This window comes from Erythrolamprus reginae, chromosome 6 (genome assembly GCF_031021105.1).
Source record: "Erythrolamprus reginae isolate rEryReg1 chromosome 6, rEryReg1.hap1, whole genome shotgun sequence".
NCBI lineage: Eukaryota > Metazoa > Chordata > Lepidosauria > Squamata > Dipsadidae > Erythrolamprus > Erythrolamprus reginae.
The window spans coordinates 4,025,194-4,045,734 of NC_091955.1; the positions used below are offsets into that span (position 1 = coordinate 4,025,194).

The 20,541-nt window shown below is 40.9% G+C and overlaps 1 protein-coding gene across 1 annotated transcript in view; it reads left to right on the top strand.

Moving 5' to 3' along the window:
• Positions 1-20,541, top strand: part of SEMA3C (semaphorin 3C) — a 131,272-nt gene that overhangs the window by 78,302 nt on the left and 32,429 nt on the right. The window contains exons 5-6 of the mRNA XM_070754687.1: positions 7,629-7,748; positions 12,509-12,599. Coding sequence (XP_070610788.1) covers positions 7,629-7,748; positions 12,509-12,599 — 211 coding nt within the window. The remainder of the gene's footprint in view (positions 1-7,628; positions 7,749-12,508; positions 12,600-20,541) is intronic.

The following is a 20,541-nucleotide window of genomic DNA, read 5'->3' on the forward strand; positions in this document are numbered from 1 at the left end:
GTCCTTGTTCTAGGGCGAACACAGCGAGACCTGAGCTGCCTTCCTTCTATAAATACTGGTGGCTGGGTGTGGTTTGATGGCTCAGTAATTGCCTGCTGTGTAGAAACTTCCTGGTGAGTCAGTGGGGTAACATCTGGGGTCGTTGATGTATCTGAGGTATGCTGATTAGTTAATGGTTGTGGATTAGGGGTGATATCCTGAGTAGTTGGAGCTTGCAGGCTACTTGATTGTTTTGCAATGTGTGTTCTGAGTCTGGTTTCTATGGCTGGGATACGTTTGAGGGCTGGTTTCCAGATGTCTGGTAGGCGGGAGGTATCATCCCGCTTGTTCATATTTTGGGGATGTTTTTCTATCTCGATGGATCATGGAAGCCATCAAGATAAAAAACATCGCCAGAGATAGAAAAATGTCGCCAGAAATTTCCAAATCCTACACTGGAAGAAACCTGAATATACCAAGACTGTCATACCTGTACCCGTGAAAATCTATGAAAACAAATATATATATGTATATATATATGTCACATGTTTTTTTGCTGAATTTGAAAATTAAGGGAGACTAGGATAGATCTATTTCGGCCTTATTTTGGCCTCATCAGCTAGCCATACCCACTGGGACTTGAACCTGCAACCTTTGCCTTATAAGGCAGAGAATTATCCTCTAGGCTACAGTATCCAATCCCTTCAGCTCTGCAATAGCGAAGGGTTATATATTTTTGTGTCGAATCACCCTGGTGTATTGAAGGAACATCATATATATATATTTTCCTCTCGCACTCTTTGGGCTGGACGGATTTGTGGAATTTGATAGCTGCAACAGTTAAGATCAGAGGTCCAGAACCTTCGGTCTGTGGACCGGCACCAGTGGTGAGCGGCACCTGTATATGGGGCCACATGGTAGCTTGGAAGTAAAAATTGTGATGCACATCAAGCTGCACATCCCCCATTCATGCACATGTGCCCCTGCATGAGATTCAGCTTCGGCACATGCACCGGAAGCTAAATTTCATGCAAGGACACTCTCCCGGATTTTACCTACTTTTGGGAGGGTTTTGCTTCCACGTATGGCTTAAAAACTCAATGCCTCTCAGGTTTTAACGACCAAAGTGTCTCTTTTGAGCCTTTGATTTTTTAAAAATTCTCTCTCTCCCTTTCTCTCTCTCTCTCTTTCTCTCTCCCTCTCCCTTTCTCTCTCCCTCTCCCTTTCTCTCTCTCTTTTTCTCACTCTTTCTCTCTCTCCCTTTCTCTCTCTCTTTCTCTCTCTCTCTCTCTCCCTTTCTCTCTTTCTCTCTCTCTTTCTCTCTCTCCCTTTCTCTTTCTCTCTCTCCCTTTCTCTCTTTCTCTCTTTCTCTCTCTCTCCCTTTCTCTCTCTCTTTCTCTCTCTCCCTTTCTCCCTTTCTCTCTCCCTTTCTCTCTCTCTTTTTCTCACTCTTTCTCTCTCTCCCTTTTTCTCTCTCTTTTTCTCTTTCTCTCTCTCTCACTCCCTTTCTCTCTCTCTCCCTTTTTTCTCTCTTTCTCTCTCTCTCCCTTTCTCTCTCCCTTTCTCTCTCTCTTTTTCTCACTCTTTCTCTCTCTCCATTTCTCTCTCTCTCTCTCTCCCCTAGCCCTATTCTAGATCTCACCACCAGGGTCTGGGAAATGTAGCAGGTTGCTTATGTTTGAAATCAAGCTTTATAAAAAATAAAAAAATATCCACAAAAAGCCAATAAAATACTTTTTTTGCTTTTCTTCTTAGTAATATGGAAATCATTAGTAAGACTTGCTTTCGATGTCTCTTAAAGAATATAAGGCAGACTTAGCTAATACGCATATAAGTGCTTGGATAGGATCCCAGAAGGTATATACTGTATATTCCTTTTTGCATGGGAGGGGGAAAAAAAAAAGAAATTTATCCATCCTTAAAGCACTTACTGCCTGATCATAAAACACTGTTTTGGGCAGATGGCTGAAAAAGCTTAAAGGTTTCTTAAAGCAGGTTAACGTGGCCCGTATGTTATTAGGATTAAAGCATGGGTTAGGGAGAAGGATTGTCTGTTAAACCAATTACTGGAGAGAGAGAGAGGAAAAAAACCCTCAAAAGAAATTTTGGATCAAACAAGGCAGCATTTTTGCTGAGTTAAGAGATTAATGTGGTGCTTCGGACAACTCTTGAAAAGGCTGCTGTACGAAATTAAAATACAGTGATACCTCATCTTATGAACTTAATTCGTTCCGTGGCCAGGTTCGTAAGTAGAACAGTTTGTAAGATCAAACCATGTTTCCCATAGGAATCAAGGTAAAAGCAAATAATGCATGCAAACCCATTAGGAAAATCCCAACTTTAAGGCTTAAAAAAAATGTGGCTAGCGGACAACGTGAAGGCTAATGGAGTGGAGATGGACAGCGAGGAGAAGCGAGGAATGGAGGTCCTAACGAAGGCTGATGCCACCCCAAATCGCCTCCAACATCACCCCTCCAAAAGCTTCCTATGCCGCCCCAAATCACCTCCAAAATCACCCCTCCAAAAGCTTCCTACATTGCCCCAAATCACTCCAAAAATCGCCCCTTCAAAAGCTTCCTACATTGCCCCAAATCGCTCTTAAATCACCCCTCCAAAAGCTTCTTACATTGCCCCAAATCGCTTCTAAAATCACCCCTCCAGCCGCTTCCTACGCCACCCCAAATTGAGGTCCTAACGAAGGCAAATGGAGTGAAGAAACGCAGCAAGGAGAAATGAGGCATTTTGAAAAGAGAGGTGATTTTGGAAGGCTTTGGAAGCTATTTGGGGCGGCGTAGGAAGCTTTTAGAGGGGTGATTTTGGGAGCAATTTGGAGCAGTGTAGGAAGCTTTTGGGGGAGCGATTTTGGGGGCAATTTGGGGTGGTGTAGGAAGCTTTTGGAGGGGTGATTTTGGGAGCAATTTGGGGTGGTGCAGGAAGCTTTTGGAGGGGTGATTTTGGGAGCAATTTGGGGTGGTGTAGGAAGCTTTTAGAGGGGTGATTTTGGGAGCAATTTGGAGCAGTGTAGGAAGCTTTTGGGGGAGCGATTTTGGGGGCAATTTGGGGTGGTGCAGGAAGCTTTTGGAGGGGTGATTTTGGGAGCAATTTGGGGTGGTGCAGGAAGCTTTTGGAGGGGTGATTTTGGGAGCAATTTGGGGTGGTGTAGGAAGCTTTTGGAGGGGTGATTTTGGGAGCAATTTGGGGTGATGTAGGAAGCTTTTGGAGGGGTGATTTTGGGGGCAATTTGGGGTGGTGCAGGAAGATTTTGGAGGGGTGATTTTGGGAGCAATTTGGGGTGGTGCAGGAAGATTTTGGAGGGGTGATTTTGGGGGCAATTTGGGGTGATGTAGGAAGCTTTTGGAGGGGTGATTTTGGGAGCAATTTGGGGTGATGTAGGAAGCTTTTGGAGGGGTGATTTTGGGGGCAATTTGGGGTGGTGTAGGAAGCTTTTGGAGGGGTGATTTTGGGAGCAATTTGGGGTGGTGCAGGAAGATTTTGGAGGGGTGATTTTGGGGGCAATTTGGGGTGATGTAGGAAGCTTTTGGAGGGGTGATTTTGGGAGCAATGTGAAGCAGTGTAGGAAGCTTTTGGGGGAGCGATTTTGGGGGCAATTTGGGGTGGTGCAGGAAGATTTTGGAGGGGTGATTTTGGGAGCAATTTGGAGCAGTGTAGGAAGCTTTTGGAGGGGTGATTTTGGGAGCAATTATGCGCTAGTCTGGCTGAACGTTTAGTGGTGAAAACTCAGAACCAATTTGGGATCATTTTCCTTTTTAAAGACGCTAACCTAAAATAAAAATATTATGGTACATGGGTTGAGTCAAAGGGTGTTCACTGTCAGAATATTGCTCATGATTTTTCCATGAATCATAATTATATGTAGAGAATTTATTTGATGAGAAACTTCATATTTAAAAATAAAATTGCTTTGAGCTCTTCTCAAGGCACAAAGCCAGTGATGGATTGCCAAATTTTTTACTGCCACACTGTGGGCGTGGCTTATTTTATGGGTGTGGCTTGATGGTCATGTGGCTGGGTAGGAGTAGCTTATTGGCCATGTGACTAGGTGGGAGTGGCTTAAAAGTCATGTGATTGGGTGGTAGGGCCTTGCCGACCAAGATAAGTTTTCAAATAGGTACTTGGACTCTTTTTCAGTCTCATTATTTGAATAGCCACAAAAAGGACAAATGATAGACAGCATTATTGGTTGAGGGGCAGTCACATTTAAAGGTTTTGTACTGAACCCATCAGGTTCAGTAGGATAACAGATTAGGCAAGTAGCTCAATTTTCTTGAATTGCTCTGAAAGTTCAGTTCTAGATAATGATTAAAATGATTAAAGCGTTGATGGGTAAAGACGTTCTATTTAATTATTTCCTATTTTAAAACTAATTAAGGATCATACTAAGGTAATAGAGAAGGAAGGACAAAAAAAAATCCCACTATTAAGTATTCAATAAATAGTGCATAAAGTTACTACCCCCACTGTGTCACAAACCCTCAATGGGGGAAACAGCTCTTTACTGCACAAAGCTTAATAATAATAATAATAATAATAATAATAATAATAATAATAATAATAATAATAATAATATATTAATTATTAATTAATAATAATAATAATAATAATAATAATAATAATAATAATAAAAATTAATTATTAAATAATAATAATAATAATAATAATAATTATTATTATTATTATTATTATTATTATTAATAATAATAATTATTAATATTAATTAGATTTGTATGCCGCCCCTCTCCGCAGACTCAGGGCGGCTCACAACAACAATAATAACAATATACAGTGTAACAAATCTAATATTAAAAGAAAGTATTTAAAAACCCGTCATTTAAAAAACATACAACACAAACATACCATATATAAACTCTATAAGCCTGGGGGAGATGTCTCAACTCCCCCATGCCTGGTGATATAGGTGGGTCTTAAGCAATTTATGAAAGGCAAGGAGGGTGGGGGCAGTTCTGATCTCTGGGGGGAGTTGATTGCAGAGGGCCGGGGCCGCCACAGAGAAGGCTCTTCCCCTGGGGCTACTCTACTCTACCAGAATCAATGAACAAACACAACACAGCACCTTTTGAATTGTCCCACTAACCTCTATATAGCAGATTTTTGCATAAAACTGATAAGCAAGATTGGGGAGAATCTGTAACCCCCTGCAATCATAGCCCATAAAATCTCTATTTTGTTCCTGGAGTAATAATTAAAAATGACATTATATCGAAGTGTATCAAGTCCATTTTGCAGGTTCAACTCTTTTTTTAAAAAAATAAATCAGATCAGAGGAAAAAAATGTTGGCTCTTACAGGACTAATAGGTTATATTCATTAAGGTGTCACTAGTAATCGACTCGTAAGCTTTCTGTTTAATTAGATTTCTTTAAAAATGCACTTTGTCTTGCCATTAGTTGTTCTGTCAAGCTCTCTGGTAGAATCCTCCCAAAAATGCACAGATACAATTTCAGACACACACACGTTTGAAAATTCAAAACAATGTTCTTTATACCGAAAAATGCAAATAAACGAAGCCCTCTTTTTGTATAGCAAAGAGCACTGGTCTCCAAACAAATTGGTAATTTGTACAAGTCTCTTATCGGTTCTGTGATACTTAGCTTGCAGCTGTGAGGCAATTCACAGTCCTTCTTCTTTCACAAAGTGAAACACACTTTGCTCTGGTTTAGTTTCAAAGCGGGGAAAAATCAGCACACAAAGGTCAAAGTCAGCAAAGTAGGCACGAAACACAACGATCAGATAATCCTCCACAATGGCCAAACCCACAGGCTGCTATTTATAGCAGCCTCACTAATGACCACAGCCCCACCCAACCACAGGTGGCCTCATTTTCTTTGATAATAATCTCTCAGTTGTTGTTGCCTATGCATCGCTCTCCGCATGCGTGGCTGTATCATTAACTCTTGTTCTGAATCCAAGGAGGAGCTAGATAATTGATCTCCTTCTGAGCTGTCTGCCACACTCTCCTCCTCCCTGTCACTCATGTCTTCTTAGTCAGAGGAGCCTTCATCAGCAGACTCCACCGGGGGCAAAACAGGCCTGCAGCATGTGGATGTCTCCCCCACATCCACAGTCCTTGGGGCAGGAGCTGGGCCAGAGCCAACCACAACATTAGCAGATGAGAATTGCCAGATTTTTTTTCAGGACAACCCTCATTTAAAGCTGAATGTTTGTCAAATTGTGAGTTTATTTGAATTCTAACAAGAATTTCACCCCAAAGTAAGGCAAAGTCCATGCACATTCAAAATGGGAAAGGATAAGTCCTAAAATCTTTTTTTAAAAGTATCCCTCTTCCTTTTCTTGAATCTTTCTATTGATTCAAGAGTCGACAAAACCTCTTTTCTTAAAGTCTAGACAGTTTCTCAGCCACACTGAAAAATTTTGTGCTAACATTAATCGTAGCAGACAAGAACCATTTAACCGCCCGTGTGGAAGATGTAAACATACAATTTGTTCCTGCCGTTCTTTCATTCCTTGGTTCATTGTAGACTCTTGAGCAAGGCCTGCTGGGGTATTTTTTGCACAGATGTTTCTTTTCCAGATGTTGGCTTAGGGAAGAACCAGCTTGGCCTTTGAAACACAGCACCTGCCGATGGTCTCGAAGATTACGTACATATGGACCATCGTTTATCTTTTTTTAAAAAAAAATACTTTATTAGTTATTTACATTAAAAAAAAAAGATAAACAAAACAACAATACAACATTACAGAGTACATAAAATTACATAATTATTTATGCATAGATATCCATATAAAAAAAGGACGAACAACAAATATATACTCAAGACAAAATAAAGCTTTATGCTTTATACATGGGTTGTCCCTTCCAAGTCCGTTATTCTGTATTCTATTCTAACGTGGCTTTGTTCTGATGTTAACATTTATTATTATTATTATTATTATTATTATTATTATTATTATTATTAATTGGATTTGTATGCCGCCCCTCTCCGCGGCGGCTAACAACAATGATAAAAACAGCATGTAACAATCCAATTAATAAAACAACTAAAAACCCTTATTATAAAATCAAACATACACACAAACATACCATACATAACTTGTAATGGCCCAGGGGGAAGGAATATCTCAACTCCCCCATGCCTGGCGATAAAGGTGGGTCTTGAGTAATTTGCGAAAGACAAGGAGGATGGGTGCTATTCTAATCTTTGGGGGGAGTTGATTCCAGAGGGCTGAGGCCGCCACAGAGAAGGCTCTTCCCCTGGGGCCCGCCAAATGACATTGTTTGGTCGACGGGACCCGGAGAGGGCCAACTCTGTGGGACCTTATCGGCCGCTGGGATTCATGCGGTAGAAGGTGGTTCCGGATGTATTCTGGCCCAGTGCCATGTAGGGCTTTAAAGGTCATGACCAACACTTTGAATTGTGACCGGAAACTGATCGGCAGCCAGTGCAGGCCACGGAGTGTTGCAGAAACGTGGGCATATTTGGGGAAGCCCACGATGGCTCTCGCAGCTGCATTCTGCACGATCTGAAGTTTCCGAACACTTTTCAAAGGTAGCCCCATGTAGAGAGCGTTGCAGGAGTCGAACCTCGAGGTGATGAGGGCATGAGTGACTGCCATTTACGTGCAGGTTCATTTATTTTTTACCCTCTGCAGCACGGTTGCGGCAATTTTGTCCGTGTGATCCAGACGTTCAACCGCACTCATCTCTACGTTTGTGGGAGTGGAGCGTTCAGCCCCGTCTGTGCCTACCTCAACAGAGGACGCAGGTCTGAGGTAAGTAGGTCATTTAAAATTGTTTTTAAATCCCTTGATCAGTTCAACGTCTGTAGAGATTTTCAGTCATCCAGGTTGAGTCTGTCATCTGCACCTCTATAACTGTCTGGTTCGGTTCTGCAACCCAACAGGACCGACACGGATTTCAGAGGAGAATCAGAACTGCAGAAAAAACAAGGGCTGCCAACCTGCCTTCGACTGAGGACCTATAGACTGCACGAGTCAAAAAGAGGGTGGGGGAAATATTTACTGACCCCTCGCATCCTGGACATAAACTCTTTCAACTCCTACCCTCAAAACGTCACTACGGAAAGAAAGTCCAGTTGCCACCAGACAAAAAGAACCTTTGGGAAAGGAAAGGAAGGAAAGAAGGAAAGAAAGAAGGAAAGAAAAAAAGGAAAGAAGGAAAGGAAAGAAGGAAAAGAAAAAGGAAGGAAGGAAGAAAAGAAGGAAGGGAAAAACAGAAGGAAGGAAGGAAAAAAAATAGCAATAGCATTTAATAGTGTGTTCAATAGCAATAGTGTGTGGATTTACCATTGGATGGTCTTTTGAGTCTGAAGGATGCCAATGCAAGGATATTTAGTTATGAAGGAAGTAAATACGGGCAAAAAAAAATGGTGGAAGGTCTTCAGCATAAAACGTATCAGGAAAGACTTCATGAACTCAATCTGTATAGTCTGGAGGACAGAAGGGAAAGGGGGGGGGGACATGATCGAAACATTTAAATATGTTAAAGGGTTAAATAAGGTCCAGGAGGGAAGTGTTTTTAATAGGAAAGTGAACACAAGAACAAGGGGACACAATCTGAAGTTAGTTGGGGGAAAGATCAAAAGCAACGTGAGAAAATATTATTTTACTGAAAGAGTCGTAGATGATTGGAACAAACTTCCAGCAGATGTGGTTGGTAAACCCACAGTAACTGAATTTAAACCTGCCTGGGATAAACATAGATCCATCCTAAGACAAAATACAGGAAATAGTAGAAGGGCAGACTAGATGGACCAGGAGGTCTTTTTCTGCCATCCATCTTCTATGTTTCATTGTTTCTAAATAAGGATGAGAAGAGATATTACTTGGATATAGTAAATTAGAAATCTTTTTTTTAAAAAAAATACAGGTAGGAATACTAGCGGTAAAGTTAATTAAAAGACAAATGATTTTTCAAATGATCAAATGGTCTGGATGACAAAATTAGAATAGGAGGCAGAAAGAGTTGGGCAAATATACACCAAGGACTAATAAATAACAGAATGGATATTCTATTTTAGTAATATTAGTAATATTATTAGTATTATTAGTAATATTATTTGTAAGAAGATATTTGTCTAAGCTGTATTGAAGGTATATGATGTTGTAAGCATGTTTTTTTTATGGTGGAGAAAAAAATTTAAAAAAACTTTTTTGGGGAAAAAAATGGGGTGGGATTTTTTAAAAAATAGGTTCTTCCATAAAACCTCACAAAAAGCAGGAGAAAAGGTTTAATTTCTCCAAGGGACTGACATAAACACACCCTGCATTAATTTATTAATAACACACTACCTTTCAAGATAAAGCAGAGCCCCAAACAAGTGATCCGTCAGCTGGGCTGTCTCTTTAACCCCATGCCTACCACCAATCGGTCAAATAAACTGCTGCCTGAAACATCTGGAGTCTGCAAGGCACTTGACGGTCAAGCTGTAGCTTTGCATGGCTCTTATTGTGGAAGCCAACAATAGCCAAGCTGTTTCAAGCCTGAGGATTTTAAAGGGTGCCTCCTATAGCAGCCCTGGCTTCTATGCACCCTAACTGGTTGAAGTGGATTTATTTTTAGCATCCCAGAGGCAAGATGAATGGGAAACGGGACTGCTTTATCAAAGAGGGAGAGACGGTCTCATTTGACTTTCTAATACTAGTTTTTATTCTTAGTCCTAGAAGGAAGGGTTTATTGGGAAAGGGTTGGAGTGGGGGAGGGAAGGGAAGGGAGGGAGGGAGCAAGGGAGGAAGGAAGGAAGGAAGGAAGGAAAGAAGGAAGGAAGAAAAGGGAAATGAAAGGGAAGGGGAAGGAAGGAAGGGAGGAAAGGGAAGGGAAGCAAAAAAAAGGGCGAAAGATGAAAAGGAAAGTAGATAAAGGAAAGGAAAATAAAAGGAAAGGAAGCTGAAAGGAAAAGAAGATAAGAGGAAAGCAAAATAAGTTTAAAAGAGAGATTAGAAGAGAAAGTTGAGAGGGAAGGAAGGAAAGAAAGAAAGAAAGAAAGAAAGAAAGGAAGGAAGGAAGGAAGGAAGGAAGGAAAAAAGGAAGGGAGGGAGGGAAAGGGAAGAGAAATGAAAGGGAAAGGAAGGAAGGGAGGGAGGAACGAGGAGAGGAAAGGGAACTGAGAGGGAAGGGAGGAAGGGAAAGGAAGGAAAGGAAAGGAAAAGAAGGAGGAAAATTAAAAAGGAAAGGTAGATAGAAAGGAAAGGAAGGAAGGAGGGAAAGGGAAGGGAAATGAAAGGGAAGGGGAAGGAAGGAAGGAGAGGAGGAAAGGGGAAGGAAAGGGAGGAAGGGAAGGAAAGGGAAGGAAAAGAAAGGGGGAAAGATGAAAAGGAAAGGGTAGATAAAGGAAAGGAAAATAAAAGGAAAGGAAGCTGAAAGGAAAAGAAGATAAAAGGAAAGCAAAATAAATATAAAAGAGAGATTAGAAGAGAAAGTTGAGAGGGAAGGAAAGAAAGAAAGGAAGGGAGGAAAAAAGGGAGGGAGGGAAAGGGAAAGGGAAGAGAAATGAAAGGGAAAGGGAAGGAAAGGAAGGAAGGAAGAAACGAGGGGAGGAAAGGGAAGGGAGAGGGAAGGGAGGAAGGAAAGGAAAGGAAAAGAAAGGAGGAAAAATAAAAAGGAAAGGTAGATAAAGGAAAGGAAGATAAAAGGAAAGGAAGTTGAAAGGAAAAGAAGATAAAAGGAAAGCAAAATAAATATAAAAGAGAGATTAGAAGAGACAGGAGAGAGGGAAGGGAAGGGACGGAAGGAAGGAAGGAAGGAAAGAAATATTTTTGGTTTTGTTTGATGAAGATCATAAGCTAACTTTGCACGACAACTGACATCAAAACTGTTGAAGAACTAGCTAAATCTTCATGCTCCTAGTCTGCAAGTCTTCTTGGCGCTCTGTGAGTTTGGTGATTTTCCTGGATCTTCAGATCTTTCATGAGCCAAGTAGATAATATCATGCGAGCGCTGTCAACAGTACCTGGTTGGGTCATGAAACCTCTCCAAGAAAACCATCAAGTTCAAGGCATAATGCCAGAAAAAATAACGAGAAAATATGTCTTGACAGCAGCAAGGATTGTATTTGCACAGCACTGGAAAAATGAGGAAACACCTACAGAAGAAGCAATAATAATATTGAAAAAAAATATTAGACTCTGCAGAAATGGACAGGCTGGCACTGAAAATAAAAGAGAAAGAAATCACAAACTATTTTCAAAAATGGGACTTGTTTTACAAATAGTTAGACAACAGAGGTAGAAAGAAGGAGAAAGAAGGAGAAGGAGAAAAAGAAGGAGGAGGAGGAGGAGAAGGAGGAGGAGAAGAAGAAGAAGAAGTAGTAGTAGAAGAAGAAGAAGAAGAAGAAGAAGAAGAAGAAGAAGAAGAAGAAGAAGAAGAAGAAGAAGGAGGAGGAGGAGGAGGTTCAGAGGGTACCAAAAGCCCCTCATTTCAACCCTGCAAACATTCCCTTCTGTTGGTACCTTTCTAATCTATATCACATCATGGAACAGTGGTGGCATTCCTGTTAGGAAATGCATCTTTTATGGACAATTTGAGCAGATGTTAATGCACCTGTTATTCACTGGGGAGGTAACAGCCCATTAGTGCATGGTGTGCTTTTAATGGCTTCCTTTTCTGTGTGCGGGGGTGATTGTAAATTACCTCCTTTATTAATGTTGCCAGGTGAAATGCCTCTTACCGCAAGCACTTTGCACCAACTTTTAAAAGCATTGAGTGTTTTGATACATTTTAGAACTGGGATGAAGATGGAATGACAATGAGATAGGCAGATGTCGTCATCCTTGATCTGAGAAGGAGGGAAGGGTTGGTTGGAAGGAAGGAGGGAAGGAAGGGGAGGAAGGAAGGAAGGAAGGAAGAAGAAGGAGGGAAGGAAGGAAGAAGGGAAGGAAGGAAGGAGGGAGGGAAGGAAGGAAGGGGAGGAAGGAAGGAAGAAAGAAGGTGGCAAGGAAGGAAGGAAGGAAGAGGGAAGGAAGGAAGGAAGAAGGAGGGAAGGAAGGAGGAGGGAAGGAAGGAAGGGGAAGAAGGAAGGAAGGAAGGGGAGGAAGGGAGGAAGGAAGGGGAGGAAGGAAGGAAGGAAGGAAGGAATTCAATTCTATTCAATTTATTAGATTTGTATGCCGCCCCTCTCCGAAGACTCGGGGCAGCTCACAACAATAATAAAAACAATATTCCAGCAAAAACAAATCTAATATTAAAAAGCACATAAAACCCTATCATATTTTTAAAAAGCAAACAACATATACATACCCAAACATAAATATAAAAAAAAACCTGGGGAAAGGTGTCTCAACTCCCCCATGCTGGCAGTATAGGTGGGTCTTGAGTAATTTACGAAAGACAAGGAGTGTGGGAGCAGTTCTAATCTCTGGGGGGAGTTGATTCCAGAGGGCCGGGGCTGCCACAGAGAAGGCTCTTCCCCTGGGACCCACCAAATGACATTGCTTGGTCGACGGGACCCGGAGAAGGCCCTTATCGGTCGCTGGGATCTTTTCACAGAACCTCTCTCTCTCTCTCTCTCTTACAGGAACAAGTTTTCAAGATCGACTCCAAAGGTGAATCGGGCAAGGGACGCTGCTCTTTCAACCCCAGTGCGAACACCGTCTCTGTTATGATCAGTAAGTCTAAACAAGCCAGGATTGAGGAGGCTCACATCACAAAGGTGCTGAGAATGAAATGATGGGGTGATAGAAACAAATTGAGCCGGGGGGGGGGGGGGGGAGAGAGAGAAAGCCATTGGGGAGTAAAAACTGTTGCAGAGGACAATTTTCTTCTAGGGAAAAGAAAGTTGACATATTTGTCATTCCGGTAACTAATTTCCAAGATTTTTTAATGGTTGCAAAAGTTGACCGAGTTGGCAGAGGTAACTACATCCATCGCTTTGCTTAAAGAAAAGAAGACAATTTGTTTGGTTTCTAGCACTACTGGACTTCATGCTTGAGGAGGGGGGGGGGAACACTTTGATTTGGGATTGTGTTGATTAGCTAAGTTTGTTGTTAGAGAAATGGCAGTGGTGAAAATATACGGAGTGGCGCAGCAGGTAGAGTGCAGTACTGCAGGCCACTGAAGCTGACTTGTAGATCTGAAGGTCAGCGGTTCAAATCTCATCACCGGCTCAAGGTTGACTCAGCCTTCCATCCTTCCGAGGTGGGTAAAATGAGGACCCCGGATTGTGGGCGCAATAGGCTGGCTCTGTTAAAAAAGTGCTATTGCTAACATGTTGTAAGCCCCCCTGAGTCTAAGGAGAAGGGCGGCATAAAAATTGAATGAATGAATGAGTGAGTGAGTGAGTGAGTGAGTGAGTGAGTGAGTGAGTGAGTAAGTAAATAAATAAATAAATAAATACCAGTACACCCCAGAGTGCTGATGGGCTGTGGCCCCCACGGGTGGGGGTGGGGGGCACAGTCGGAGTAGTAAGTTTATGCACTATTTATTGAATACTTAATAGTTCTTTAATTGTCTTCCCTTCTCTAATACCTTAGCATGATCCTTAATTACATTTAAAACAATGAATAATTAAATAGTCTGTTTTTACCCATAAATGCTTTCATCATTGTAATCATTATCTAGAACTGAACTTTTTATAGTGATTAAAGAAAATTGAGCTCCTTGCCTAATGTGTTATCCTACTTGTGGGTCCGGTACAAAACCTTAAAACGTTACTGTGCCCTTCAACAAATAGTGCTGTCTATTTGGTGGATATTCAACTAATGTGACTTAATCGACTGAAAAGGAGTCCAAGCACCTATTTGAAAACTTTAATATTAATATTGATATTGATATTAATATTAATATTGATATTGATATTAATGTTGATGTTGGTGTTGATGTTGATGTTGATGTTGATGTTGATGTTGATGTTGATATTGATATTAATATTAATATTAACATTAACATTAACATTAACATTAATATTATTGTTGTTTTGTTGTTGTTATTTATTATTGTTATTGTTATTATTAAATTATTATTATTTTAGTTTGTAATGCCATAATTACTTTAATTTTGTAATGCAATATTTCGGCAAGGAAAGCAATTGTTTTAGATTGGGTTTTTCTCCTTCCTTCTCCCAGCAACAAACTTTTTTTTTACTAAAAGTAAAAAAAAAAATGCCTATTTTACTAAAGTAGCCAGGTGTGTATGTATGTGTTGGATTTTTCTTTTTTAAATACCAAAGACTGTTGACTTCTCTTAGTATGATAAATTGTTCCGGGGTGATTTTAGCCATGAAGTTAAAAGGAAGTGGGTCTGACAGATATTATTAGGACTTGATAAGACAAAGAGACTTAAGGAATGTTTAGTGTAACTAATAAAGCTAGTTTGTGCAGGGATTAAGGGCGCAGGCTGTTTCCCCCCAAGTCTAATTGTTTTTAAAAAGGAGGTCCAGACAGGAGGACTTAAAGAAAGTTTTAAAAGCGACTGCTGAAGAAACAATGGATGAGAAATGACAAAGCTGTTTCCTTTTGGAAAAGTCAATAAACCACCTGGAGTTTGCATCTAAAGATTTCTTTCCAGTATCCTTAATCCTGCTCCTTTATTTTAGCAACCCTACAGTAATTTTGGAAGTTATTAGCATCATCCTGACATGGTAGGAGGAGGCCCAGGAGCCTAGAGGCGGTCGTAAATACGCCTAATTTAAAGACAGATGAAACACGGTAGCGTTTCCGTCTATGAGCAAATTCTCCTTTAATTTCCCGAGGCAGGAAACATCTGTTAGGATGGTTAGTGTAATTGCTATTGCAGGTGCCCTAATGACTTTACACATGTCCAGACAAAGTTATGCAAAAGGGCAGAGATTAAGCCGTGATGGCATAATTTGAATTCTTTTAATTACCGTACAGTGGAACCCCGACATAAGAGCTGCTCTACTTAAGAGCAACTCGAGATAAGAGCTGGGAGGGGAGAGATATTTTTGTTCTACTTACAAGCCCAAATTCGAGATACAAGCGCCAAGGAGCTGTCTCCTGAAGCCAAACGCTAACTTCCGCGTTCGGCTTCAGGAGACAGCTGCGAAGCGGCGCTCGTGTTTTAAAAGGTTGCAGCCGGCCTGGGGGGCTCGGGGGGGTGCTTGCAGCTTTCTTTCTTGCTCTTTTTCTTTCTCTCTTTTACCTTCCCTTCCTCTATTTCTTCTTTTCTTTCTCCTTCCCACCTTCTTCCCTCCCTCCCTCCCTTCACTCATTCCTCTCTTACTCTCCCCTTTCATAAGTTTCCTTGCTTCCTTCCTCTGTTCCTGTCCCTTCCCTCTTTCCTTCCTTCCTTCCCACCCTCCGTCCATTCATTCACCCATTCCTCTCTTGATCGCTTAAAGCCGGTCCCTGGTGCAAAAAGGGTTGGGGACCTCTGTCCTACAGGATTGGGTGGCAGAGAAGTTGAACATATGTAAATTTAAAAGTTTAAGAAAGTTTACAAGTTAAGTGAAAGAAACTTCATTATTCATTTATATGTACATGTACATTTCTTCATTAAAAACATGTCTTTCTGCATAATTTAGACTAACTTTGTGAGTTTTTTGAGGGCTGGAACCAATTAAAATTATTTACATAATTCCTATGGGGAAAAGTCGTTCGAGATAAGAGCTGCTCGACTTAAGAGCCCAGGTCCGGAACGAATTAAACTCGTATCTCGAGGTACCACTGTATATATATTTTTTACATATAAGACATTGTTCATCTAAGCATCTCAGACATTAACACCCTTGAAAATGTCCAAAGATACTTCACCAGAAGAGCCCTTCACTCCTCCACTCGAAACAGAATTCCCTATGAGATTAGACTTTCAATCCTGGGCCTAGAAAGTTTAGAACTAAGACGCCTTAAACAAGATCTAAGTGTTGCCCACAAGATCATATGCTGCAACGTCCTGCCTGTCGGCGACTACTTCAGCTTCAACCACAACAACACAAGAGCACACAACAGATTTAAACTTAATATTAACCGCTCCAAATTTGACTGTAAAAAATATGACTTCGGTAACCGAGTAGTTGATGCATGGAACTCACTACCTGACTCTGTAGTACCATCACCTAACCCCCAACACTTTACCCTTAGATTATCTATGGTTGACCTCTCCAGATTCCTAAGAGGTCAGTAAGGGGCGAGTACAAGTGCACTAGAGTGCCTTCCGTCCCCTGTCCTACTGTTCTCCTATATCTCCTATCCTTTTCTTCCATTCCTATATCTCTTCTTCTATTCTTTCATTGATCTGTTCTATTACTATATCTTCTCTTCTATTATTTCTTAGGTATATTTTACTATGCTACCACACGAATCCCAGCGACCGATAAGGTCCCACAGAGTTGGCCTTCTCTGGGTCCCGTCGACTAAACAATGTCGTTTGGCGGGCCCCAGGGGAAGAGCCTTCTCTGTGACGGCCCCAGCCCTCTGGAACCAACTCCCCCCGGAGATTAGAACTCTCCCTACCCTCCCTGTCTTTCGTAAACTACTCAAGACTCATTTATACCGCCAGGCATGGGGAGTTGAGATAGCTCTTCCCCCTAGGCCATTACAAGTTATGCATGGTATGTCTGTGTGTATGTTTGGTTTTATAATAGGGGTTTTTAGTTGTTTTTTATTATTGGATTGTACATGTTTGTGTTTATTATTGTTGTTAGCCGCCTCGAATCTGCGGAGAGGGGCGGCATACAAATCCAATAAATTATTATTATTATTTTATGAGTATATCCTCTATAACCTTCATTGTGTATTTTACTATGTGTATACCCACTAAAACCCTCATTGTGTATTGGACAAAATCAATCAATCAATCAATCAATAAATAAGATGCTCCAAAGTATAAGACATACCTAGCTTCGGGGGAGGAAAACGAGGGGAAAAATATCTACCTCCCAGCAAACAATACAGGTGATATACTGTATTTTTTCTTTGTTTACTTTTCAGGGTTTCTTCCTTCCTTCCTTTCTTTCTTTCTTTCTTTCTTCTCTCTTTTCTTTCCCTTTCTTTTTTGTATTACAATTTTCTTTTTTATTGTTTGTAGTTAATAAAGTCTTTTTTTCTTGTAAGGGTTTTGGAAAATATCTAAGAAGGAGGAGTGGGCACTATGACACATCTGAAGTACTAAAGGAGAAGGATATTAATTTAATAAGGTTTAAAGCAAATTAAGCTTGAATTCAATTAGAAGAAAATTAGGTATCCAGATGACCAAATTAGACGTCAAGGTTGTGGGGGATTGGATTGACACCGGAAGAGAGATTAATTGTAAATAATGTACTAACTCGATACTGTTTTTATTACAATGTGAAAATATTTTGAAATGTATTGAAGAAATTTTTATGGAGAAAAAAAAAATTACACACACACCCACAAAATACAGACACTATACAGTATTTGCTGTGTATTTCTGTACATACACAGGGAAATAACAAAAAAATAGAGAAATGTACATTATGGCAGTATATTAATGCCAGAAAGTTTTCTTAAACGTAATCCACCCTTGATGTCATCTCCAGTTCTTCTTTTCTCTCGAATGGCCACACCCAATTCCCAAAACCCAAATACTCAATTGTGAAAACTTTTAAAAAATTAGAGCTCTCCTTCTTGTTGCTTCGCTTTTAAAAAAATCACATCATAACGTCCATTTTTCAAACAAATACATATGGAGTATAAATGAACAACTGAGCACTCGTTAAAAAAGAAACAGAACAGAACAGAAGTTCTTTTTACGAGTGCTCGGTTATTCATTTTTAACCACAAATTAAAACTGTCAGGCAAGATGCCTACAATGACAAATGCATTCCAAGTTCACCTGATTTTATCAATCTTTCGAAAAGGAAAATAAATGTTTGGGGGTTTTTTGCCCAAGCCTGTCCAAGATTTTTTTTCTTAGTGTCGTCCAGAAAGTAATGCACCATATTTGTTTTCTCAGCCTACAATAATGGTACGCATGCGAAACTTTAGATATATAAAGTTTACAAAAAGATATTGACAAAATTGATGGGCTACAAGAATGGTGGAAGGTCTTAAGCATAAAACGTATCAGGAAACACTTCATGAACTCCATCTGTATAGTCTGGAGGACAGAAGGGAAAGGGGGGGGACATGATCGAAACATTTAAATATGTGAAAGGGTTAAATAAGGTTCAGGAGGGAAGTGTTTTTAATAGGAAAGTGAACACAAGAACAAGGGGACACAATCTGAAGTTAGTTGTGGGAAAGATCAGAAGCAACATGAGAAAATATTATTTTACTGAAAGAGTAGTAGATGCTTGGAACAAACTTCTAGCAGACATGGTTGGTAAATCCACAGGAACTGAATTGAAACGTGCCTGGGATAAACATATATCCATCTTAAGATAAAATACAGGAAATAGTATAAGGGCAGACTAGATGGACCATGAGGTCTTTTTCTGCCGTCTATCAAGGCTGACAGCAGTCACAACCTGTTCTGGAAGTGAATTCCATCAACCAAGGACCCTCTGGGTGAAGAAATATTTCCCTTGATTTGTCCTCACTTTCTTATCTAGGAGCTTTAGGGAGGGCCCCCTCGCCCTAGTATTGTGTGATAGAGAAAAGAATTTTTCTCTATCCACCTTTTCTATCCCATGCAGGATTTTTTACACTTCGATCAAGTCACCCCTTCAACGCCGTCTTTCAAGGCTGAAGAGACCAAGGCGTTGCAACCTGGTTTCATAAGGGAGGGGCTCCATTTCCTTGATCATACTTGTTGCCCTTTTACCCATCCCAACTGATGGTACAATTGCACCAAAACTTTTCAGCAAAGCTTAATCCCCTGGCAAGCGAATTGATATTTCTGAACCAAGAGCAATTTGCAAGTCACAGCCAACAAAGTGCAATTAGACGGTGGTGTAATTAGACGGTCGTTAACTTGGCCACTCCTTTAGAGCAACATGTAATTTAGAAACTAGTTTTTTGCAAACGGTGTCTTTCTTTTCCCGCCTTGCTAACCCGAAAAACTTGGTTTGTTGATTTGTTAGTTTAAAATACAATTTTCTAGAGTTGATCTTGTGGTCTTTTCTTTTGTTTAGAGCAAATCAATGTAGCTACTTGATTCTGTCCTTACAAAGGAAAGTTGTATGATTCCTTTTCGGGTCGGGTTTGGTTTGCATGTCTTTGTGTGATTAAGATTTGTGTGAATAATAAGGAGTACATAGAGAGGAGAAGGAGGAGGAGGATATAGGGAGGAGGAAGAAGAAAATAGAGAGGAGGAGGAGAATAGAGAGGAGGAAGAATAGGAGACTATAGAGAGGAGGAGGAGGAAGAAGAAGAGGAGGAGAATATAGAGAGGAGGGAGGAGGAGGAAGAATGTAGAGAGGAAGAAGAGGAAGAAGAAGAAGAGGAGGAGAATATAGAGAGGAGGAGGAGGAAGAATAGGAGAATGAAGAGAGGAAGAGGAGGAAGAAGAAGAAGAGGAGGAGAATATAGAGAGGAGGAGGAGGAGGAAGAATAGGAGAATGTAGAGAGGAAGAGGAGGAAGAAGAAGAAGAGGAGGAGAATATAGAGAGGAGGAGGAGGAGGAAGAATAGGAGAATGTAGAGAGGAGGAGGAGGAAGAAGAAGAGGAGGAGAATATAGAGAGGAGGAGGAGGAGGAAGAATAGGAGAATATAGAGAGGAGGAGGAGGAGGAAGAAGAAGAAGAGGAGGAGAATATAGAGAGGAGGAGGAGGAGGAGGAGGAAGAAGAATAGAAGAATATAGAGAGGAGGATGAGGAAGAAGAAGAAGAAGAGGAGGAGGAGAATATAGAGAGGAGGAGGAGGAAGAAGAAAAGGAGGAGAATATAGAGAGGAGGAGGAGGAGGAAGAAGAAGAGGAGGAGAATATAGAGAGGAGGAGGAGGAGGAGGAAGAAGAATAGAAGAATATAGAGAGAGGAGGAGGAGGAGGAAGAAGAAGAGGAGGAGAATATAGAGAGGAGGAGGAGGAGGAAGAAGAAGAATATAGAGAGGAGGAGGAGGAAGAAGAAGAAGAAGAAGAAGAGGAGGAGAATATAGAGAGGAGGAGGAGGAGGAAGAAGAGGAGGAGAATATAGAGAGGAGGAGGAGGAAGAAGAAGAAGAGGAGGAGAATATAGAGAGGAAGAGGAGGAGGAAGAAGAAGAAGAGGAGAGAATATAGAGAGGAGGAGGAGGAAGAAGAAGAGGAGAATATAGAGAGGAGGAGGAGGAAGAGAAGAAGAGGAGGAGAATATAGAGAGGAGGAGGAGGAGGAAGAAGAAGAGGAGAATATAGAGAGGAGGAGGAAGAAGAAGAAGAAGAGGAGGAGAATATAGAGAGGAGGAGGAAGAAGAGAGGAGGAGAATATAGAGAGGAGGAGGAGGAGGAAGAAGAAGAGGAGAATATAGAGAGGAGGAGGAGGAAGAAGAAGAGGAGGAGAATATAGAGAGGAGGAGGAGGAAGAAGAAGAGGGAGGAGAATATAGAGAGGAGGAGGAGGAAGAAGAATAGGAGAATATAGAGAGGAGGAGGAAGAAGAAGAAGAATAGGAGAATATAGAGAGGAGGAGGAGAAGAAGAAGAGGAGGAGAATATAGAGAGGAGGAGGAGGAGGAGGAAGAAGAGGAGGAGAAATATAGAGAGGAGGAGGAGGAGGAAG